Raw genomic sequence first — 24,871 nt, 5'->3', positions numbered from 1 at the left:
TATGCCATGCATTATTCAATGGGGGAAGAAGAGAATATCTCCTTCACTCCAGATCACTGGGCAAGAGCCTTGAGAAGTTTGGGGCAAAGGATAAGTTCCCATCAACTCCCTGCTGCCAATGGTATCACATAGGTGACAATTTGTTATGATGGGAGTGAGGAGGAGACAGGAAAGAAGTCAGCCCATTAGAGACATATCTGGGAATTTTGTCACATAGGACAAAAATAGTTTCTCTTGAAGAATGGGACCACCAAGTGGTGGTGGTGGGGCAGCTACACAAAGGACTTTGCAAAAATGTCACCGGTATATCTGAACTGAGAGAGAGGGAAATTTAGCCCTTACCTTTGAAAGGGTTAGAAGGAAAGATATGGCAACCCAGAGAAAAACTGAAAGGTGAGGGGTAGGGATAGTGGTTAGCATAGAAAGGAAGTCTCCCAGCCCCAGAAAATTCATCCTCTGCTCCCCACTTCAAAAATCAGTGTCTGAGGACAGAACCCTATTTGGTCCATGCTAGTTGCAGCTCTGTGATACACCCAGGGTTTTATTGCAATCCCTTGAGCATTGCAGGTCCCAATGCCCAGGAACCTAATTCAGCAAGACAGACAAATTGGGGTTTAGTTGCAAAGTGTATCTTTAATGGGTATTCATGAAAGCTCAGGACCAATTGCAACAGGAGCAGCTGGTATCGAAGACTAGGCCAGCCTGGCAAGCCTCCTCATAGGTCTGCCCATTCACACAGTTGTAGAAGGCGCTCTTGCTCTTGGGATTTGGATAGAGGCCATTGGACTTGCCAGCACAGAATCCACTGCCTCCTGAACCGCCACTGCCAGGGGCTGCTGTGACGATGGGAGCAATGCTAGTGCCCAGGGTAGAGGTTGGCACTCGGCAACCTAAGGAAATAAGTATTTTTCAAGTGTCTACTAAGAGATTAAGCAATTTACAAACATCTCGTTTAATCCTCACAACAGCCTTGCCAGATAAATGCTGTGATTATCCCCATTTTAGTCGAGTCACCCAGATGGGAAAAGTCTGATTCTGGATTTGAAAGATTTTCCTGAACCCAAGACTAGTGTTCTGTGCATTAAGGATCTCCTTAACTTCCCAAAAAGGGCAACTGAATCAATACAGCTAAATTTCTTAGTGGGTTCCTGACCAAGGATCAGCAAATCCTCCCAAAGCTTAGTGGTACCTGTAGCTTAGCCTACACCCAGGGAGCTGTCCAACAGAAGCAAGGTGCTGGCTTCTAGATAGTATCTGGGAAGCAGTTTTCTCCCATAGCTTTCTAATACTTGTTACTGCCATGCTATTTAGTCTGGGAACTGATTCAAACCAGCTTAATTCTGTTCCCTTACTTCCTAGCAGACTGCAAACTGATCCACCCCCCCAACTTCTCTTCTTTATTTTAGTCTTATCTTCTCTCCATATATCTCTTCCTGACTTTTCTTATCTTCTCATCAATTCCAGCGGCTGATGGCAGGATTTGAAGGAATTAAAGTATAAAGGGCAAGATTTTCCCTTCCCCTCAAATCTTCTATCCTGTCAACCTATTTAATTGAAACTTATTTATATCCTTCTGCTAAAGGATTAAATTTTCACCAGCGACATTCATTCAATAAGCTATGATCTTATAGGACTTCCTTGGTCTTCCCTTGCCAGTTCCAGTTTGGACATGTTAGAGCAAGTAGAAAAATAGATTTTAAAGTGTTTAAAATAGAATCAAAGTGGGAAGAGTTCCAGATTGATGCTCTTCTTCAGCAACCTTTCTGCTCTGAGGATCCCTGGATAGTGCTGGTGGAGTGGGATCACTACTTACTTGGAGTGGAGACACCCAAGGCAGATTTGATGGCATTCATGAGTGGGTATTTGCCCTGTCCACAGAAAGTGCCAGTGAAGTCATCTAAGTCAATTGCCCAGACCATGGCTCCTCCAAAATTGTTCTTCAGCAACCAGTCTGCCTATTGGGGGAATCAAAGGCATGTAGAGCTCATGGTCAGTGGGGACCTCCAGATTGTCAGAACCCTATCTATAAGGGATTGTTTGCCATCTTGGGGAGATGGGAGGAGGGAAGAAGAAAAAAATTTGGAACTCAAAATCCTATAAAAATGGATATTGAAAATTATGTTTATAAGTAATTGGGGAAAGTATTATTAAGTGGGAGAAAAAATAAAATTGTGAACTTTGAAAAAAAAAAAGCACAAAACCCCAAATTCCCAATCAAAGGAATCTATGGGAGAAAAAAATAAAATTGTAAACTTTGAAAAAAAGCACAAAAACCTCCAAACTCCAATCAAAGGAATCTATGATACAAAAAGGTTAAGAATCCCTGATTTGGAATTACATGCCAGGGAAGGTTTTGGGGATAACAGAAGATGCAGGAGGATACTCAGCTATTCTATGAATCATTGGATCAGACCCAGGTCACTCAATATTCAGTTTCTTTAGTTTTGAGGATACAAGCAAAGATAGCCAATAACAGTGAATCACTAAGGCCAAAGAAAAAGGCAGAGAGAAAAGAATGACTTGAAACACTTGAGAAAGGGATAGAAGAATGTAACACAGATGGAGGGATGGTAGAATACCACTACTGTGGCATTAGATTTGGGGTCTCCTGACCTTACCTCAAACTATAAGAGAAAGAAGCAGGACCCACCTTGATAGTGAAACTCTTGGGATTGTCATAACCAATCCATTGGTTTCCTTTGTAGGCATAGGGAACCTCTTGAGGGGCATTCCACACCTTGGTGGCACCTTTCAGGAAGCCACAGACCTAGAACAGGAAATAATAAAAACTGAAAGTCTGGAGAACTGGCTTCTAGACTTGACTCTGCCACTGTAAGTTGGGTAACCTTTTGAGCAAGTCACCTCTCTAGACCTCAGTTTCCTCCCCTGTTTAATGATAGATCTAGACTTGATAACCTCTTAGTCCCCAGTTGTGTTCTGGGACAACACATTCTATATCCCAGAACATTTTTTCTGCTCTGGTCATTTCTTCCATCAAACTTGGCTACCATTTTCTTCTCCTGGGACAAGGTATTGCCCTCTAACTTCCTAGAATATCAGTGGGAATGAAGTAGTTGAAGTTTTGGAATCAACTAAATCCTCTTCTGTTTCCAAACTGAATGCCTTATGGCCCTTGATAAGCTCATTAAATTCATATCTGCAGACTCATGCTTTTGATGAGCTATATTAGGCAAATCACTTAATCTCATTGGACCTCATTTTTTTTTGCTAAAGCATTTGGGGTTAAGTGACTTGCCCAGGGTCACACAGCTAAGAAGTGTTAAGCATCTGAAGCCAAATTTGAATTTAGATCCTCCAGACTTCAGAGCCAGCACTCTATCCATTGAACTATCTAGCTGCCCCAGACCTCAATTTCTTTGTGTAAATAATACAAATTGCCTTGTGCTCATGGAGATTAAGGAGCATAATATGACAGTGCTTGGAAAAGTTAAAATGGAAGGTACTGTTCTCAAAACAAGGATGGTTGTATCCCTCAGGAGATTATAAGTCTCTGAGGATAGGGATTCTTTCAGTCATTTTTGTCTTTGCATTCTTATCAGTGCCTTGTACACACATTTTTTGGTACCTACTAAATTTGGTACTTAAGATTGTTAAATTGAGTTGAAAAGTCCCATCCCCACCCCTCTGTTCCCATGTGCCTACATCCACGTAAAGGGTTCTCTAGAAAACAGAATGGAACTTCTCACACTGTGTTTTTCCAGATATTGTAGAGATCCCCACGGGTCCACTGAGCCCCCTGTGGACTTTACCTCAAAGTAGGCAAGTGTTCCAGCTTCCTGGGTATAGGGTCCAGCAGCACCAGGGCCAGAGGTGGGAGCATCCAAGCCATGATTGGAGGGATTGGTGAGGGTGAAGGTCCGGGCGTAGGCGCCAAACCCAACCATCAGCTTTTCAGCAGGGGCCCCATTGTTCTTCCAGTAGTTCATGGCATAGTCCTCAGAGATAAAGGAGGGGAAACAGTTAGAAAGACACCAAGCTGAGACAGCAAGAGGTATGTGTCCTGCAGCTTGTGGGGTAATCTGTCCTGTCTGTACTTAGCCACATCAACACTGTTGTATCTGGGTGCAGGTCCTGGCCAGCCCACAGACATAAGATGGCCTAGCAAAAAAAAAGAAAGAGGGAAACAAGAAGCTTCTCTTTGGAGCAGGGGGATAAGCTTCCTAAGTAAAGAGGACTGGCCATGCAATATTATATAGTCAGTCAATGAATGAACACTTATTAAGTGCTATGTGCCAGAGCTAGGGAAACAGAGAAAGGCAAGACAGTTCCTGCTCTTGAGAAATTCACAATCTAATGAAAGAGCTCACAATTTACACTGGAAATTTCCCTTAGAGCAAGAGGACATTTCTTCTTTATTGCTAGCACCTTACACTAAAGAGGTATGTATGAGGTACTTAACAGAAATACTAGGAGAATGACTTTGGAATACTAGGAGAATGACTTTTGGAGAATGACTTTTGGAAAATGTTCTCAATGTCTTGTTCTCTCTCTAAAATGGACAATTGAAGTACAATTGAGACCCAAAATAGAGTCATTTCTTTTCTTGGGGTGTCTAATAGAAAATACAAATCATTCTCCATCATCTATATGGAGTTTATCCCCCTTTCAGATTTTTATCCAATTTAAAATTTTAAACTGGCTTTTATGGACAATCAGCATATTTCTGACTGGCCCCAGAAGTTTAAAAGGTTTTTCTTTTGGAGAAAAAAAGGTTTTTCTTATTGGGGATAATGGTGGGGTGGGCAGATAGTCATAAAATGGAGACCTGAAATTATAGAAAAAATTTCTGGATTATCTGTTGTAGATAATTAACTTCCCTGTTTCCTCTTTTAAGCACAAAGAGTGGAGAGTTGAGGGCAGTTAATCATGAATATGAGGACAAAAATAAGAAGTTAGAAAATGGTGAAAGGGAAAGATGCTATGATTCAGTGGCACTAGATTTGAAAGGACTCTGCTTTTTATTACTTATTGAGCAAATTATTGTGCTTATTATTATTGAGCAAATCATTTCAAATCTCTGAACCTGTCTCCCCTTTCAAATGAACATTTGCTGCCAGCTCTACATTTGTGAGATGAGACCTATGACCTGCAGCCTTCTTCAGCTTCCCTGAGAACTGGGTCTCCTGGATACCCAGGGGTACATTTCTCTGTCCGAAGGATTAAGGTGACTATTGTGTTTGAACCTTCACAACAGAGCTTTTCTTACCACATTAAAGTAGATGTAGTCACCCTGGTCATTGGGTCCAGCAAATAGAGGACTGTCCTCTCCAGTAAAGCCCTCCCAGGAGCCTCTCAGGTCATAAGTCATCACGTTGATAAGATCCATATACCTTAAGGTGAGGAAGAAGAAATAAGTAACCCAAGAGAGATCAGGCTCATGGTTTTCATTCTGCTCCCTCTGTGGAGTGTACTTTCCCTCCTTTTAAGGTCTTTATTTCCTACATCTTGACCATCATTAGGTCTTTTCTTCTCTATACTCTTCATTCGAGGCCCTCTTGATCATCTCTAATTCCTATCCATTGGGTTGCTTTGTAATTTGTCTCAAGTTTGTTTCATAAATGTTGACTTCTAAAAATGATGTACAGTGATTACAAGGTAAATGGGGGAAAAACATACAAAACCATCAAAAATGAAGGTGGCAAAATGAGGAAGATCTTTGGAGCTTAGTTCTGAAAAGATATCCCTACCCCAGCTCTTTGCAGAGGAGATAAGTGGGAATGGTAGATTGCACATTTTCAATTTTAATCAATTTTCATTTTCAATAGATAGGTCAGTTTTTAATTTTTCTCTCCTATTTTTCTTCTTTTCATCTCTTTAAAAGTAGTATTTATTATATGAGATAGGGCAGCTTTATGATGCAGTAAATTAGAGTATAATTCCTAGAGTCCAGAGGATTTGAGTTCAAATTCAGCCATCGAATCTTACTAGCTATGTGACCCTGAGCAAGTCACTTAATTTTGCCTTAGTTTCCTCATCTGTAAGATGAACTGGAAAAGGAAATAGCAAACCAGTCCAGTATTTTTATCAAGAAAACCCCAAATGGATTCTAGAGTGGCAACTGAAAATGATTGAACACATAGGAGATACTCCCTGGGATATCCTGGGAGGAGGGAAAATATTACGGGAAATGTACTGATGTTATACCAAAAAAGATTTCAATAAAATTTTATTAAAAATTAAAAAAAACAAAGACCTTAAGAGTGGGAACTAATTTTTTTGTATGGAATTTATCTGCCACCAGGGTTATAGGAGATTATAGGTAGTCAGAGCTTGATGTCTCCCATATTCCTATTTAGGGCTTGAAGTTTGCTTTTGAGGGCTTTCAGATTGCTTTCCTAGGAGCAGGAAAGTAAATAAATAATTTCTATGCTCAGAATATAGGGGAAATTTAGGACAGTAGTGATATGGAATAGTCTGTTTTGTTCAGACAATCTTGCAAATATCTCCAAAGATAAAACTAAAGTCTTAACTCTCAAATTAGCTCCCTCAAAGGAAGCCCTTTCCAGTCTCCCAAGGCTCTGGGCTTGCTTTCCTCTTGGGGGGGCTGACATGAGGACTCTCATGGGCTGACGCTCTTACTTGGACATCTCCGGGATCTGGTAGGCTGTCTCAATGGTACTTTTGCCGGCAGACACAGCAGCAGAAATCAGGAGTCGGGGCTTGTTGCTCTGGCTAGCCTCTTGTTCAAAAGCCTCATACATTTCCTGGGACACAAAGGGCATAGGTCTCATATTGTAAAGTTGTGTTTGTGTGTGTGTGTGTGACAGAACTCAGAGCTATTTAATATTCCTTATAATTACACACACTCTTATAATATTTGACTGTTATCATGGTTCTGAAATTGGAGGGGGAGGAGAGGAATAGAGAAGAGAGGAACAGAAGAGAGAGGAGTAGAACAAGTTGCTCAAGACTTTTGAGTTAGAAGTTCTGAGTTCAAGTTCTGGTAACAATACAACATTGGACAAGTCACAATCTTTCTGGACATTTTTTCTCACCGTACACTAAGTGATCCCCGAGATCCTTTGAAACATTAATATTCTGCCTTTCTATGTGACTAAAGACAAGCATTGGGTATCCCAAGTTCCTCTGACTTTGTGGGACCTGTCAGAATTTGTTCTCTCTTTGATATAGCCTTTGAAAACTTGACTTGGTTAAAATTTGATTGTATGTTATTAGATCAATTGAAATATGCTCAATAACTCCTGGCAGCAAAGAATTAAGAACTATAAATGGATGAATATGTAAATGGTGGTTGTGTTGGAATGTATCAATGAACTTTTGTGATAGATAAGACTTTGGAATGTCACAATTTTGTTTCTATTACTATGGGGCTGTAGGAGGACAGCTGGTCTGGAGGATCTGTTTGTGCATCTCACTTGTGCCACTTAATAATTGAGAGATTCTGGGGAAAATCACATAATCTCTCTTTACATTAATTTCCTCATCTAAGGAGAGTAGAATTGGATGATTTGTACATTTCTTAGTTCTAGGTCTTGTAGTCTTACATGAACTATCTTTCATTTCTTCTCATTTATTCATCCCTTTCCTTCAACCATTTAATTTAACCCCACCCTCATACAGTTGTTTCTTTTTAGTGCTAATATCTCCCTGAGAATTATTTCCTTATATATTAGTCCCCACTATGGGCTCTCTCTCTTCCTCTCCCTCAGAATTCTACATCAGAAAAAGCATCAATTCAAGGAGTTCCTCTTTGGAGAGGCAATCTTGGGTCAGAGCTGGAGTCGTCCTGTCTCTTGAACACTGGGGAGAGTCAGCTTACCTTCAATAGGACAGTGAAGAGCCGCTGGGTGTCTGGAGGGCTGCCACGATTCCCAGGGTACTCCCAGTCAATGTCCAGTCCATCAAAGTTATACTTCCTCAGAAATTGGATGGCCGACTGGATGAAGGTCTGGCGGTTTGCAGCAGAGGCAACCATATCGGAGAATCTAGAACCAGCAAACAAAAAAACAAAGAAAAATCGACAACAGGCTTAAGCTCTCCTCAGAGCTGAAAGGGAATCCATCCCCTTGCAAACTACTCTTCATTTACTTTCCAAGAATCAGAGCCCCCAGAGTGTTCAGGGATTTTGGGATTTGTCCATTCTTTTCTAAGAATATTGTCCAGCCTTGTCCTGGATGCCTGATGAGGTGCCGATGAGGAAATGTCTATAAGCTTTACTGATAACAGGTTCAGGCAGCAGCACCAGGGAACAATTGCTCTGGGTGAGACTCAGAGATATTTTCTGTAGGTTTGGGGTAGGGAGGGGTAGGGAACTGGGAATAAAAAAAAAAGTAGTTCTGATTTAGCTACTGATACCACAGTTCTTATACTTTACCCCTGAGTTCCAAAATTCCAGCCTCCGACAGACAGCAAGGTTTTCAGTTCAGTGTTGCTGTTGATAGAAAGCTACCAGTTAATAGAAATGCCATGGGCAAAGAAAATCAGCCATCCCATAGCAAAACAATACTTTGAGTAATTCTCCACATGTTCAAGCAAACAACCTCATAATGCATCCTAGAGTCACCCCTTCTCCCCAGTTATTGGAAGTCATCAACTTTTCCTCTATCCAGGAGGGGAATAGATTGTATACTGGTCCAGGAGTCAAAACATCTGGGTTTGGATTTCATCTCAGATTTTTCCTAGCTGTGTGACTTGAGAAAGGTGTCTTGCCTTTCCAAAATTGTTTTACTATATTCCTCTCAAAAGAGTTATTCAGTCAATTAATTAATTAGAATTTATTTATTAAGCTATTTGCCAGATACCGTTATGTTCTGGGGATACTGATATGAAAAAGAAAACAATCCCTCCTCAAGGAGCTTATATTCTAACATAGAAGACAAGAAATGCATAAAGAAGTATATGAAGAATAAATATAAAGGGAATAAATATAATTAAATATAAGATTTTGTTTCAGTTGCTGTTTGATTCTTCATGATCCCATCTGTAGTATTGGCAAAGATACTGGAGTGATTTGCCATTTCCTTTCCCTGGTCATTTTACAGATAAGGAAACTGAGGCAGACAGAAATTTTTTTTTAAGTCTAGTGTTCTATTCACTGTGCCATTTAGCAGCCTACTTAAGATAGAATCTTGGAGGAGCTAAATGTTGGGTGGATGTAGATTGAATCTAGATCTCTTTGGGGCCCTCCAGTTTCCTTGTTCAAAACTTCCTGCCATGGGCAAAGAACGCAGTCTATCACTTACTAGGTCTTGAGATTGTTGATACCAGCATAGAGAGCCTCATCGTTCCACTCGATGGTCTTGATCTGGTTGTTGGCCATGCCAGCAAAAGCATAGATGATATGGGTACAGAGGCAGGGGTCCACGTTCTCGGGCATATAGCGGGCAATGTCAGGGCGGTACTGGCTCCAGTTGGTGAAGTAGCAGACGATGTTGACAGCTGAGCCTGGATGTGCCAAAAAGGGAAAACAGGAATAAAGTGAGCTGGCTAACTTCCCTCCCAGATTCACCCACCTTCCCAGACTGGGAGGAAACATACTTACCCAGCTGCAGCTGCAGCTGCAGCAGGAGGGCCAGGCCTGAAGAAGAAAAGGGAGTCTCATCAGAGGATGCCAGTCATACCCTTTTCCTAGCTGAAGGCAGGAGGTTTAAAATCCAAATGGGCGGTAAAGAGGAAAGGACAAAGAGGAGCAAGGATCTTATTACTTGCTCAACTGTGCTACTGGATGTCTCAATTAATCTCTTCAATTTTATTCAGTGGGAATGGGAAGTAAGCCCAATGATCACATCTACAAGTCTCTGAAACAATTAGGAATATTTTCTGGGCATAATAAGGCTTAAATGAAGGCATTTTGCCCTGGCATCCAATTCTTACAGGATCACAGAAAAAAACCTTAGAGTTTCTACTCCTGTCGCAACCTGAACAAGCATCCCATGATTTTACAACATTCCTGACTAGTGGTTTCTTTATATAATCCAGAACTTAGCTCAGTGCCTTGACCATAGCAAGAGCTTACTAAATGCTTGTTGACTGAATAACTTCTCTCCAATGACAGGGAACCCAATATCTCCTGAGATAGCTTGTACCCCATTTTGGAATGGCTGTAATTGTGAAAAAGAAAATCTTTGCTTAAAGCCCAAGTCTATTATTATTTTTAATTCTGCCTTTTGGGGTCCAAAATCACAAGGTTAATCCATTTTCCAGGTGGAAACACTTCAGGAAGTTAACAGCGGTGATCACTAAATATTCTTTTTTTCAGTCTTCTCTGCTAGCTCCATTCCTATCTCTCTGAGATGTTAGTATCTTGCCTCTGTCAGAAATCAGCAATCTCTAGATTCCCCCCTTTCCTTTTCCTTTCACTTTCTCCCCCATCTTTCTCCAAACCTAATCCACACAGTCAATTCTACTTGTTTGACTCATCAACTGAATCTCAGTGAGTTTTCTTCTTCTAAGAGTCCAAGTGTGCTTCTTCAAGGTACCAAATCAAATACTCGGGATGTTGCCCTTTTAGCTCTGCTGGATTATCCTCTTCTTCCCATATGGAGAAAACTTTAATATAGCTCCATATTTCTCTGCTATTTATTCCATTTGGTAGACTAGCTTAGTTTCATCAACCAATGGGACTGCATTGGTCCCATCAATCACTAATTGATTCAGTAAATCAATAAAATTTAAAGTATCTGGCACCAATTCTGGCACTTCAAGAAATCCAGAGTGAAAACAATCATGACATCCTCTGGCATATGCTCAACTCAAAGGTCTTTCTTTCCAAGAAGCCAAAATATATGAGCTATAAGCAATGAAGTACTGGGCAGTGGCAGAGACTATATGGTGGACTAATGGTTAGATGAATGGATGGATAGATAGATGGGAAAGAAAAGTTTGAGAAGTTAATTCCCATAGTAGGAAAAAGAGTAGCTCTCAGAGGAGGAACTGGCCCATTCACTGAGATGCAAACTCACCAGTGAGGATCAGCAATTTGCCCATTTTAATGCTGGGTTGTCACTGCAAGGCCCTGGCCCAAATGAGCTCTCGACTCACTTTTGTAGGGAGTTATGGTGGCCCGCCTCCTGCCCCCACCCACACCCTGGAATGAAGCTCAGTGGTATACATGGTGGAGTGATGGAGTTGTGAGCTTACACGTGGCTCCCCTTCATCTCCTTTGAATCTTATCTCTGTGTTTCATCTTGTGTAATTAGCCCAAAGTGTAGGGAACACTAAAATGGAAACTTTTGAAGCAACTTTGGCTGTTGACTGAAGTTACCGACCATTGTGGGGAAAAGTAGTCACATGCACAAGGCCAACTGAAAGAGCCAAAGTCATTGCTTGAGAAGAAGGGCCCCCCTCCAGGGTATCTGGGAGTTGGTGATGGGTTATGAAATGGGAAGGGACACTCTTCTCTCGTTAGCTGCTGGGGAAATGCTTTCTGGTTCTACCCTTTAGCAAAATTAAAAAGTAAGAGAAATTAGGACTCTTCCTCCCCCTTTGGTATACCCCTGTAGATAAAGTTAAGAAGGTAGATGTCAGATTATATAAGGCATCTAACTGCCAGATTAAGCAGTTTGAACTTTTGGTAACAATGGAGAGCCAAGGAAGAGTTTTGAGTAAAAGGTAGTATGACCAGATCTGTGCCCAAACAAGACTACTCTGGTGGCAGTTTGAAGACAGATGGGAAAGGAGAGACTGAGATATAGTGACAAATTAAGGGACTATTACAGTATTCTGAGGAATAGGTAATGAGGTCTCAACTCAAGTGGGGACCGTGGGAATGAGGTGGGTGGATACTCTAGCAGTCATGATTCCTTGGCCAGCTAACAGGACTCTAACAGGTCAAGAGATGGTCTCATATATCCACCTACAACTGTCTTTTAAAAAAACTCTGCATGTTTTGTGACTCCTCACCAGGATATTCTTATCAAAGTCAAGACCTTTGTTAGACTTTCTCCATCTGGTTGGTAAAGGATTTACTGTGACTTCAAGGACCATAGGACAAAACTAGGACTCTAGAAGCACCTACATGAGTCATTGGTCTTACAGTATGTCAGCTAGCATTTATTTGGCACCTATTATGTGCCAGGCACTGTGCTAAATACTGAAGATACAAAGAAAGGAGGGAGGGAGGCAGGGAAGGAGGGAAAGAAGGAGGAGAGGAGAGAGAGAGAGGGAACAGTTCCTATTGTTGAGAGCTCTCACTCTAATTGGCAGAGACAATACATAAAAATAAATCTTGGTTTAGGTGGATAGAAAAGTCATGGAATCCTAAATATGTAGCAATAATGGAGGAATGGGAATGGGAAAGAAGGAGAGAGATTCTATTGAAGTATATGAGATGACAGTGCCATGGGGACTATAGGACATATAATGACTTCTCTACTTCTACTTCTCAGTGTCATTATATACAAAAGGAAGGATTGGATGACCTCTACTTTCTTTCACTCTAAATCTTTTATATTGTCTGCATTCATAGGATCATGTCCCATGACCTCTTGCCCTGGTTTGACTGAAAGATGGTGCTTCTTCCATTTGTCACTTCTGCTTCTGGTTGTAAGCTTTTCCCTCATTATCTGTATCTGGTTCCCATCTGCCAAAGTCATTCCCTAATCAGTTTCAAAGCCTCATCCAACCATCTTCCGAATCAGTTGCTACTTCCATAGCCCCCTTTTTTTCAAATTTGATAGAATTCTCAGGAGGGATAGAAGCCAATAGTGACCAATTTAGAATTTACCAAGTTTCACGATGTCTTGGTTTGAGATCTCTGGCTTAGGTCCATCAAATAGCAAAGTCCTTGAAGGCCATTGCATTGTGACTTATATTTCCAGAATCTTAGGGATCTTTGATGATTCAGAACCAATTGATAACACTAAGGTTATTTTTTTTACTCATGGCCTCTGCCCCCAAATACCAGCTCCTTCTTAATTTCCCTTATCTAGGATCCTTGCATCAGACCGGGTTCAATTTGAACTTGATGGGTATCAGCCAGAATAGGATCCCAGTCTCCCAAGTTGGTAGTACTTCCCTTTGAGATTATTCAATCTATTTTCTATGTACTTTGTTACTTAGATGTCATTACCTCCATTGGAATGAGAACTCCTTATGGTTGTTTTTTATTTTCTTTGAATCCTAAATCTGATAAATAGTAAGCCTTAAATACTTATTGACCGACTGATCAGTTTTGTAAATGCTTCCAGTCAAGTAACTCTTCTACTTCTTGCCTCATCACTGATTATTATCACCACCCTGCCTCTAAGAATCAGGTTTGTCACCCTTTGGAAAGACCCCTTAATCCCAGGGTCTCCTCAGGGCAGTGAGCCTGGAAGAAAATGTCAGGTCAGAATCTTCTCTAAATCAAATAATGGTCTCCCTCCCTTCTAGTTTCCTTATCTGCTCCAGGATGTTTGCAAGGTAAATATCTCCTCCTTCCCTTTAAAAGCAGGCATGAGGGAGGGAGAATTCTATAGAGTTCAGATTCTATGGGTCAAGGAACAGAACCCAGTGAATTCTTGAGGTCTATAGAGTTGATCATTGATCTCTATATGGTTGCTAGAAGGCAAAATTATTATGTTGGTTCTTTCTTTCTTGAGTCCACTTCCAATCCTTGGATGGAAGAAAGCAAAAGATTTTCCAAAATCACTGATGGATACATCAGGGAAATGTCTCCTGGTCCTGCAGGATGATGCTTCAGAAAGCAAGAGGGGAAGGGGGACGTTGGGTGGGGTAATGAGAAAAGTACTGTTTGATCTTAAATTAGGAGGATGAATGACTTGAGCCCCAAATAGGTTTGAGACTGTGTGAATATGAAGACAGAATGCTATTATAAAGGTAAATTTTCTTAGTAAAAACATTTATGTTTTATTCTGTTCAGCAGCTGGAGAATGAAGTAAAGTTGTCACTGGTGGGATGGGCAGGAAGGCGCGGATGCCATAGGTTATCCATCTGTGAACATTGACAAAATGGACGAATGTCCAGATATTCAATTTCTAGTTTAAACTGTAAATAAAAAAAAAAGAGAACAATCAAAACCAAGACTCTCTGCTCTTGAAGCAAAGCTACAAACCTATTAGAATCTGAGGAACAGTTCATCAACCCTTCTATTAGAGGGATCTGGTTTTGCTTTTGTCTAGTTTTTGTTTGTTTTTGTCTGTTTGTTTATTTGTTTGCCAAGCCTGGGAGAATCAGAAATCAGAATCAGGGTCTAGAAGAACTTCTTTGGGTCAAAAATGAGAAACAAGGGAATGAATTTCTGTATAGCAATACAAATGTTGTTATTGCTGTTGGAGTTTTCTTGGCAAAGATACTGGAATGGTATTTAATCTTCCCATTTTACAGATGAAGAAACTGAAGCCAACAGGATTAAGTGACTTCCTAGTGTCAAACAGTTAGGAAATACTTGAATCCAGTTTTGAATTCATGAAGATAAGTTTTTCTGACTCTGGGTCTGACACTATGCACCATGGAGTCATTTTAATAATCCAACAATGCAAATATTCATATATATTTGCATATTATTTCTTCAAGATTCTATCATCATAGGTTACAGAATTCAAAAGGATCTATGAGGGTATCAAATATAATTCCCTCATTTTAAACAAAGAAACTTAGTTTGAGAGGGATGTGACTTGGCAAAAATCACACAGCTAGTATTCAACAAAATTGGAATTTGAATTCAGATCTTCTGACATAAAGTCATTTCACATAACTACCCCTGAAGGACAAGTATTCCTTCCCACTTCCAGTACCTGTTTTGCCAGAGTTCAGTGTCGTCTTGATTGCCTGAAGGAGTGGGAATGCGCCTTGTTTGCAGAATTTGCCAGTATGGTCATCCAGGTCAATGGCCCAAATCATGGCCCCTCCTAACCCTAATTTTTTCAAATACTGGACCTGAAAGAAATACATAGAGATGTGAGCCGGGACACTAAAAAAAGCATCTAATGATCCTCCTACATCTCTGGGAATGTCTCAAAATTAGGTGCTAGTCCACATGAGGGAATGGATTAATAATTTAGCAGCAAACATTACGTTTAGACAGAGAAAAAGACTTCCTGGTAAGAAGGGGCAGTTAAGGGAGCTCACCGACCCTACATCCCCAGAGGGCAGGGCAGACACTTTCATTTCTTTTCCTCACTTTCTCTCCATACAACAAAGCTCCGAGGAATAATGGGAAGTCACTGACACCAGAATTCCCAGGGATCTGAAAGTGTTTAGCACTTTAGGATCATGGACCATAGAAAGGGGGTTGCTTCAGTTACAGTGGCCTTGAGATGGCCAGATAGATGATGCCAGCTGTGAGGAACAAAAGTAGAACAGGAAGCTATGGAAACAAGAGAGCTGCCCCCTACCCAAAACAAGGGCAAGTAATTGGAACTACTAGTAGTGCTCCAGAGAACTTCCTGAGATCAAAAGGGAGGTAACTTCAATACCCACTGACACCATCAACGCTTCTCTCTCCTTTCTTTCTCTTTTCCTTCTTTCCCCCTTTCTTTCCTTTCTACTTTCCTTCATTCCCCTTTTCTTTATTCCTTCCTTTCTTTTTTCTTTATTCCTTCTTTGATTCCTTTCTGTTTTCCTTCCTTCTTTGTTTCATTTATCTTTTCCTCCTTTCCTTCCTTCCCTCCTTCTTTCCTTCCTTCCTTCCTTCCTTCCTTCCTTCCTTCCTTCCTTCCTTCCTTCCTTCCTTCCTTCCTTCCTTTCTTCTCCTTCATTCCTTTTTTCCTTCCTTCCTTCCTTGCTTCCTTGTATATATCCTCCCTTTTTTCTTTCCCTCTTTCTTTTCTGTTTTCTTTCTCTCTTGTTCTGCTCTTCTTTTTCTTCTTTTTTCTTTTCCCCCTTTCAAACTTCTATGGCTCAGGTCCTTAGAAACCTATTTTGATCTCACTATTGACTTTAGCCTAAAGAATCCATTGGAACTTCATCCTAGAGCCACTTTAGGGACTTCTCTGCCTCTTTTCTTTGTGTTCTAAGTTTGACCAGGATTCTCTCATTGTCTCCACTTCCCTTGGTTACACTTACCTTGGTCTTCACACTCTCCACATCATCAAAGCCAACCCACTGGTTCCCCTTAACTGCATAGGACACCAGCTGTTCTGGGATTTTTTTGACTGTGGCACCTTCTAAGAACTGGCATACCTAATAGAATCGGAAAGAGGTGGGGAGAGGGGTGGAAAGAGCATTTAGCCCTGGATTCTTCTATGGCAGGATTCTTAGCCCAATATCCACAAACAATCCCTGGATAGATCTCAAGAGTATTTATGGATTTGTTTTGTTTTGATATTTTGATCATTGGTTTCTTTGTAATCTGATATATTTCATTTTATGCATTTATAATATTGTTTTGAGGAGGAACCTCAAAGCTTTACCAGATTCCCAAGGAGCCCATGACACAAAAAAGACTAAGAAACTCTATGTAAGACTATCCTATACCTAAACAAGAACACCTGGCTATAGAATTCCCAATAAGTCATCACCTGAAGTTTGCTAGTAAAGGAGATTCCTTCCAAGATCCCTCCATTCATTCTATTTTTGAATGGATTCTGACTGTTAAGTTTTACCTTGTAGCCACTGAAATCTGAATCAATAATTTCTACAAATTGTTCCTACGTTGACCCTCTGGGTCTGAACAGAATCACTCATCTTCTGTCTTTCCAGCTGTACCATAAGGCCAGAGAGGACAGGAGTATTTTACTCATCCTTGGGCCACCCACCATGCCTTAGATGTAGTGCATTCTTGACGTTTGTTGAATGACTCATTTTCTTTCAGAGTCCTTTGTACTTTTTGGCACATATTCTAGGGGAGACTGAAAGGTAGCAAGGGACTCTCTCTCCCTCCTCCCATCCATGACCTGTACAGACCTGTACAGACCAAGTACAGACCTGAATCTTGGAGCCCTCTATATGGACTGGCTTCCTGGGAATTTATCTTTTACTCATGACCTCTGCCCCCAAATACCAGCTTCTTCTTAATTTTCCTTACCTAGGACCCCTGCATCAGAGTGGATTCAATTTGAACTTAATGGGGATCAGCCAGAATAGGATCCCAGTCCCCCAAGTTGGTAGTACCTCACCTTTGAGATTAGTCAATCTACTTTCTATGTACTTATCTCCCCTATCTATTCTAAGCTGGGCATCCTGTATGTGGCAGGAAGTCTAATATCAGGGAAAATTCTTGGTACCTCATAGTAGGCTAAAAAGCCTTCTTCTGCAGTGAATTGGCCAGGGGTGCCAGCGCCACTGGCAGGGGCTCCCACCCCTGAGTTAGATGCAGGTGTAGAGAGGGTGAAGGAGCGGCCATACATAGGGATACCCATGATGATCTTCTCCACTGGCATTCCCCGCTTCTTCCAGTAGTTCACAGCATATTCCTGGGAAGAGAAGACAAACTGAGCCTCGAATGGAGAGAAATGGAGATCACAATGGCTTTGTCATTACAATCTGTCCCTTTCTGTTAGAAACTTTTGGCTTCTCCATCACTGGGGCGTGGAGACACAGTTTTATTTGGGGAGGGCAAAAAGTGTACTTTGATTCTTGGCAATAAGTTGCTAATTGGTCTTCCTATGTGATTCACTAGCCCTAAAGAAACTAAGATGTTATTTTTAAAATAAAGGAATGAATGCCTGAATTTTTAAAAATTAAAAAAATGTCAGAGAATTTAAGAAGATATCAGAAAACTAGCCATTGAGGTCTTTGTCATCAAGACTGCTCATTTCATCCTCTCCTTGTGTTGACTGCTAATGGAAATAGGGATAAAATTCCTACTTCCATGGAGTCCCATATTCCCATAGTTTCATGAAGTAGAACTCATTATTCTCCAACATTCAAAAAGATTCACTCGCTCTAACAGATGAGAATAGAAGAGAGGTTAATTTGGAACTTTTTTTCCTTCTATGGGTTACTTTGGAAGCCAGAAAGGAATTGTAAAATGGTCTCCATCCTCCTTATTCCCAGTTCCTTATATATGGTGAGTGCTCATGAAATTTCTATAGAATGAATTATGGGAATGGATGAGAAATGGAAAGGTAAGATATCTGATTTGAGAGATCCCTACAGTGGGAAACGTCCTGAATCATAAAACTCAGAGCTGGCAAAGGCCCTTGGAGATCACCTAGTTCAGTGATTTTTTTTCAGAATTTTAAAAAATTCAGGCATTCATTCCTTTATTTTAAAAATAACATCTTAGTTTTTTTAGATTTCATTATAAAGAATTGAACACAGAGAGCTAAAGTAGCCTTTTCAGAGTCACACAGGGAGTAAAACCCAGAGTTATGATTTGAATCCAGATCCCACAACCACAAATCAACTCCTTATACTTCATTACACTGAGATCTGACAGAAACACAGTGGGAGCAGCGAAGAGATTAATTAATTATGGTACCATTTTTTAAACTGACAAGTCAAATGAAAAAAAGATGTGAAGGCCTCCAAATTTTTTCAGAAATCCCCCCAAAAATATTTCCAGAAAAAATTTCCAGGACCATCATTTGGATAAAATCAGAGAAAGGATGCTCACTTCTTTTGTCAATATGATGGAAAAGTTGGTGTTGGGGTTAAGGGAATGGGGTTAGGAATGATTGTTAGTAGAAATGGGTCAGGATGGGATGTTTAATTTGGGGAATGAAGAATACGCCAACACATATTTTTCCATTTAGTAAGGATAGTAGTTGCTTTTGCCATAGGCAGAATTGTGAAAAGATAGATAATGCAGTAGATGGAGCACTGGGCCTGGAGTCAAGAAGATCTGAGTTCAAATCCTATTTAGTGACCATCTGCCTCAGTTTTCTCCTTTGTAAAATGAGGATAATAATGGCGCCTATGTCCCAGGGTGGTTGAAAGGGGGAAATGAAGTAATATTTTAAAATCATTTTAATTTAATTTAATTTTATCTTATTTATTTATCCATTTCACTACCTAGCTGCCTTATATATTGATATATTTACAAATCATGTTTCTCACTTATAGGGGAAATTAAGAGGAAGATTGTGAACTTTTATATATCATATGTAACTGATATATTTATAAATCATAATTCTGTACAAGAACTCATAATATATATTGTATAATGATTAATAAAGATTATACTTTTTAAAAAATCCCTCTCCTTTGACCATTCTTCTCAGCATTTCAGTCCTACCACATTATAGTAACCGCTGTTCCTCTGGTCCTGGTTCCCTTTCTTCAGAGGGCTGTTATGGCCAGTAACTAGGGGATTGTCCCAGGATCCATGGAAGTCAAATGTCAGGAGGTTGATGAAATCCACATCACTAGAGAATCCAGAAAGCAAAAGAAGTAGAAAAAAATTATTTTCTTCTGAAAATCCTTAAAAAAAACTATAAGGGATCATGAATTTAAAGCTTAAGGTACAGTATAAGGGATTGTGAGCTGTGAAAGAAGTATGAAAGGTTTGGAGTCTGGACAGGTGATTAAAAAGGCTTTCTAGAGAAATCTTTTAAAACAAAGTATTCTCCTCTTTATCACATCCCATACCTGCCCAGATCATTTGTCCAAACTAGGTAAAGGCAGAAGAGTAGCTCGGATGACTCTAGTTTTCCTCACCTTGCCAGGTCCTTGATCTCATAGCTGTTATCAATTATCTGCCTTCCTGCAGCCACCCCTGCAGACAGGAGAAGCTTCTCCTTCCTGGAATTTTCGGCTTCTTTCTGAAAGGCAACAGCTAACTCCTACGGAACATAAGAAGGAAGATGTCTAAGTGTCAGATTTGAGAACAAGACTTTAGCTTGGGGCTTGGGAAATGTGACAAAGCAAATAGTCTCCTTTCCTAGGAAATCCTGAGGAATCCAGGAATCTTATTGGTTAGGAAAGAGCAATCCTCCAGGTGTCAGGACCACCCATCCCTATCCTCCTGCTCCTCAAGAATTAAAACAGAGTGTACCCCAAAGGTACACTAGGAAAGGGTCAAGAGGGCTACTTTCCATTCATCCCTCCCTGATCCATAACATCCTTCTCCTTTGCCACTGAGGATTCCCTCTTGCTCTGGGAGCTGACCAAAGAGAGGATCTGGTCTGCTCTGTCATAAGAAGAATGGACCAATGATTCCATGAGACTTAGCCTTACGTGAATCAGAGAAGCGAAAAAGGGCTTTTCATTCAGCTCAGGGTAGATCCAGTCTATGTCCAGCCCATCAAAGCCATAATTCCTCAAGAATGGGATCACAGAGCTGATAAATGCTGATCGTGATTCAGGAGATTCCACCATGGGATGGAACCTGGTAGAAACAAGTCTGATGTCTTTTGGGAAAAATTGGTAAGGAAGTTAGCATAATATATCACTCCAGAGTCTAGGGAAGTTTCCAATGCAGTTTCATTTCTAGTCTGAATAGGATCTCCAAAAACCATGCCTCAAGTGCAAAAAACACTAAGGTCTGAACCCAGGGGTCCCTGAATCATCATCTTCACTCCAATTGTTTTCTTTTCTTTTTTTTTTTTTTTAAACATCACTTAAGTTTATTTCAGATGTAACAACAATATCATGTTAAAATTTCAGGTTTAATCCTTAACTGCACCAAGTAAATTTAGCCGCTTTAGTATTTTTAAAAAGTTATTCCTTCTCCCCAAATGAGGGAGCTTTTCTTTTCCACTGCCCTGCAGCAGTTTCCTGGTATTTGTGTATACAATTCTTCATTGTTTCAACTACTCCAAGTATTTTCTGTGTCTCACTCCTCTTCCACCTCTTCCTCCAGGAACTATAATCAAATCAATATCTCCATTACCTCTGTAAAAGGCACATCAAGAGACAGACTATTATATCCCTTTGATTTCCTGGGGTCTAGATCAAGATAGGTTTCCCTGAATATTGCTTTCCCTCTACGTGTGATTTCTATTGTTAACTCCTTGAGGATAGGGACGATTAACTATGAGGATTACATCCTAGCAGATTCTTGGCACAAATGTATATGTCAGATGCAGGACTTGAATCCTTAACTTCCTAGTGCTAAGACTAATTTTCTATATGTGATGATGCTCTTATAAAGTCAAAAAGACTTAGATTCAAATCTTCCCTCTCACACATCCTAACTGGGTAATAATAAAAATTTATTTATTCCTCTTTTTATTTCATTTAAACCTCCTCTAGCCTCTATGTCTTCATCTGTAAAATGCAGATAATATCTTCTTCACATGGTTGTTATGAAAGAATGTATATAAATGTTTTATAAACATATTATGATATAATTACATAATAATATATTATTAAATTTATTTATAATATCAATTACTCTTCAGAAAACCCCAAGGACACAGAATTGAATTGGCTGAGAGAAGATCTCCCTGTGGCCAGGGGAATTAATATATTTTAAAAATTTATTTATTTTTGTTTTTAATATTATATTTTTCCTAATACATTCAAAGATAGTTTTCAATATTTACCTTTGCAAAACCTTTTGTTTCATATTGTTCTCCCTCTCCTCTCCCACTTCCCTCTTCCCCAAGACAGCAAGCAGTAGCATATAGGTTAAACATGTGTAGAAATTAATATATTTAATGTAGTAGAATATAATCTCCCTGAGGACAGTCACTGTTTTTTACTTTTTCCTTATATCCCCAGAGATTAGCACAATGTTTGACATATCGTACTGATTTAATTAACATTAGTTAACGACTGAAATAAATACTAGGAGCTATGTGCTTACCCTTTGGAACCAAATTTGGACCCTCCAATGGACAGGAGAGTTTTCAGGCTGGGATTTCTGCAGTGGAAAGATAATGAGTTTATTTCACTGAGGGCTTCATTAACATCCTGTCATGGGACCCCGAATGTCCCCCTTAGAAATATTTCTTTGAATTCAAATATTGTGTTTCTAGAAGATCCTCATTAATATACTATTTTCTAATTAATATTGACTCTTGAAAGATCCATTGAATCTTTCTGCATTTGGAACATCCAAGTAACTCTTTCTTAGCTCCAGAATTGAAAGTTACTCCTTACTGAGCTGGGGCTAGTTTATTCACAGCTCAAACTGTCATGACCCCAACAGCCAAATTTCTTTAGGGCTCCATGTCTTTTTCAGTAATGTCTTTAATAGATTCTTTTCATAATGACTTAGGAGAAGAAGCATTAACTCATCACCACTCACTGTCATATTAGCAAAAATTAGACACCCAATTATAGTTTTGAGGGACAAAGGACAAGCAGATTTTGATGGAGTATTGGCTAGAATTAGAGTTGTGGAGTGTCCTGAGAAGCCAGGGTCGGTATAAGGAAAGCAAGTATGAGACTTAAGAAGACAGATGAAAGAAAAGCAGGATATGATGAATATAACTTCATTAATTATATAACTTTGCCCAAGTTTTGTCCTACCTGTAGGTAACCAGGTTACCAAAGAGAAATGAGAGAGGGGTGTTTCTTTCTCATCTTTTCTGCTTTATTCTTCTATATAACCTGGGAATCCCAATATCAAGGCTCTCCCATCTTCCTCTTATCCACAGCAGTCAAGGACCTAGATCAACTCAAGATGGGTTTGCCTAATTCACCCTCCATCCCATCCATCATCATTCTCATCCCACTGACCTCTTCTTAAGATCATTGAAGTTGTGATACAGAGTAATATCATTCCACTCCTCAGGGGTGATCTTATTTTTGCTGATAGTGGCAAAGGAGAAGATAAGATGGGTACATAATTGTGGGTCAATGGAATCAGGGATGAAATATCCCAGCCCAGCTCGGTACTGAGCCCAGTTGGTGAAGTAGCAAACTAATTTGTAGGCAGAACCTATAAAGGAGAACAAGTCAGACTGGTCAGTTGCCAGATTCTTTCTTAGACAAATAACAAAATCATCAAATTGAAAGGAACCTCAAAGCCTAGTTAGTTCAACCCATATTTTAATAGGAACCGCCTTTACAACATACAAATACAAATGATGAATCAGCCTCTGTTGGAAGAGCATCAATAAAATGAAGAACTCACTACCTCCTGAGGCAGTTTAGTTCACTTTCTGATAGCTTCAATTGTTAGAAAGTATTTATATCAAGTCAAAATCACAGTCACTCCTCCCTCCTGCCCCATTGTTCTTAGTTTTTTGGCACCAAACAGAAGTGCAATACCATTTTTAAGGGTCAGATCTTCAAATGCTAGAAGCCATCATATCCCCATTGCTTTCAGTTTTCCAGGCTAAACATCTCCAATTATTTCAAGCATCCCTCTTATTGGAATGGTTTCTAGTTTCTCCCATCTCCTCCAACCTATTCATTCTCCTCTGAAGTAGCTCTATCCTGTCTAAATTTTTCCTCTGCACAGTAATATGGCACCAAGAAGGGAGCACAACATTTCAGATTTTGCCTAAGTAGGGAAGAATATAGCAGGATTATAATAATCTTGATCCTAGACACTGTTCCTCTATTTATTTGGCCTAAAGTACCATTAGATTTTTGCCAATTTAGATCATGGTGTTGAGAATTACTGTTCCATAGTGGCTAAAGAGAAAGCTTCAAAGTCAGAAGAACTGGATTTGAGTCTTGGTCCTGACACATAGGACTTTCCTTCTCTAGATAGTGGAAGATCTAAAGATAGAGAGGCTCTTCAAAACAAAGAAATACATCAAATTGCACATTGTAAATGCTCCAAGAATGTTTGCTGTGACAACCAGTAGAGAAACAGACATTAATGAAAATATTTAAACATAGAGAGATTAAAGCACAGGAGTAGAGATATATAGAAAGAAAGTGAGAAGTACAGAGAGGTCAGAGGGCAGAGGCAAAAAAACAGACATCATTATATCACCACTACCACCTCCATTATATCATCATCATCACCTCCACCATCATCATCATCACCATCATCACCATCACCAACACCATCACCATCATCACCATCATCACCATCACCCTCATCACCCTCATCACCCTCATCACCATCATCACCATCATCACCCTCACCATCATCACCATCATCACCATCACCATCACCAACACCCTCACCATCATCACCATCATTACCCTCACCATCATTACCCTCACCATCATCATCATCATCACCATCATTGCCATCACCATCATCACCATCACCAACATCATCACCATCATCACCATCACTATCATCATCATCAATAGTATTTAGATAGTGCTTTGAAGTTTGTGAAGTGATTTAGAAATATCTCATTTTACCCTTTAAACAATTCATTGAGATAGGTGCTATCATAATCCTTATGGTACAGAAGAGGAAACTCAGGCTAGAAGAACTTAAAATAACTAGCAGGATTTGAATTTTGGTCTTCCTCAGTCCAAGTTCAACCCTCTACCCATTATACCAGACCTAAAAAGCTAGAGAAAGATAATGTAACAAAATCACTACTTACCACCTTGAAGTAGCATCAAGGCCAAAAACCCTGCAGAAATAAAGACCAAAAAAGGGATGTTTATAAGTCCAGAAATGAATATCCCTTCATGGACAAGAACTCCCAATATATTCAACTCGAGTTATTTTTTGTTCCTCTGAGGACTTTCTGACCTTAGCAAAGGACCCTAACCCTAAATGCCTCCCGACTCTCAAATGCTTTGCTCATTGCAACCTTGGGAGTATTCATTAAGCCTTAAGCCAGGGCACTTTTCTCACTAGGGGCAAATGGATCATTTTCTCCCCGAACTGGACTATGAAATCACTTCTATTTGCTTTATATTTCTGGAAGGTTGATAGAGCAGCAGAAATCTGAGTACCTCATAATGTCTATTCCTGAATCTAATCTTTTGCAAATTAGTTGAGATTGCTTGTGGAGGTAGGGAAGGAATTATCTAGCTGGAAACACCCATTGGCATACAAAGAAATAAAAGCAGGCCCAGGGAGAGGGAAGTAACAACTTTTTCTTTCTAATTATGGGAGAAGCAAGTTCCTTCCTTGAACTCTGTACTTGGGAAAATGGTGGGAAGAGGGAACTAGTACCATTTATTGTTC

The 24,871-nt window shown here is 40.0% G+C and overlaps 2 protein-coding genes across 2 annotated transcripts in view; both read right to left on the bottom strand.

The window, feature by feature from the left end:
- Positions 1–626: 626 nt before the first annotated feature.
- Positions 627–10,968, bottom strand: LOC100934626 (acidic mammalian chitinase-like). Its single transcript, XM_031968707.1, has 11 exons — positions 10,944–10,968; positions 9,524–9,559; positions 9,225–9,426; positions 8,357–8,413; positions 7,802–7,967; positions 6,601–6,725; positions 5,228–5,351; positions 3,771–3,956; positions 2,647–2,767; positions 1,814–1,951; positions 627–890 (listed from the first exon to the last, which is right to left on the bottom strand). Exons 1-11 carry the CDS (start codon positions 10,966–10,968, stop codon positions 655–657), a joined length of 1,416 nt encoding a protein of 471 aa, XP_031824567.1. The 3' UTR covers positions 627–654.
- Positions 10,969–13,811: 2,843 nt separating this feature from the next.
- The window catches only part of CHI3L2 (chitinase 3 like 2), a 32,867-nt gene continuing 21,807 nt past the window's right edge, over positions 13,812–24,871 (bottom strand). Inside the window, exons 3-12 of the mRNA XM_031967271.1 lie at positions 24,279–24,308; positions 22,495–22,696; positions 21,617–21,673; positions 20,044–20,194; positions 19,525–19,649; positions 19,103–19,232; positions 17,148–17,336; positions 15,988–16,104; positions 14,718–14,859; positions 13,812–13,968 (exon numbers count right to left, since the gene is read on the bottom strand). Coding sequence (XP_031823131.1) covers positions 13,964–13,968; positions 14,718–14,859; positions 15,988–16,104; positions 17,148–17,336; positions 19,103–19,232; positions 19,525–19,649; positions 20,044–20,194; positions 21,617–21,673; positions 22,495–22,696; positions 24,279–24,294 — 1,134 coding nt within the window. The 5' untranslated portion in view covers positions 24,295–24,308 and the 3' untranslated portion in view covers positions 13,812–13,963. The remainder of the gene's footprint in view (positions 13,969–14,717; positions 14,860–15,987; positions 16,105–17,147; positions 17,337–19,102; positions 19,233–19,524; positions 19,650–20,043; positions 20,195–21,616; positions 21,674–22,494; positions 22,697–24,278; positions 24,309–24,871) is intronic.

Source organism: Sarcophilus harrisii, chromosome 4 (genome assembly GCF_902635505.1).
Source record: "Sarcophilus harrisii chromosome 4, mSarHar1.11, whole genome shotgun sequence".
In the NCBI taxonomy this organism is placed as follows: Eukaryota; Metazoa; Chordata; class Mammalia; order Dasyuromorphia; family Dasyuridae; genus Sarcophilus; species Sarcophilus harrisii.
This window is presented reverse-complemented; position numbering and strand designations above follow the sequence as displayed.

What these genes read in the sequence shown, in the direction of transcription:
- LOC100934626 (XM_031968707.1), bottom strand. Translation starts at nt 10,968, where the DNA reads ATGGGCAAATTGCTGATCCTCACTG. An exon ending in ATCAACAATCTCAAGACCTA is followed by an intron (nt 8,414 to 9,224) that starts GTAAGTGATAGA and finishes TTCTATCAACAG; the next exon opens with CAACACTGAACTGAAAACCT. An exon ending in CAGATCCCGGAGATGTCCAA is followed by an intron (nt 5,352 to 6,600) that starts GTAAGAGCGTCA and finishes CCTCACCTTAAG; the next exon opens with GTATATGGATCTTATCAACG.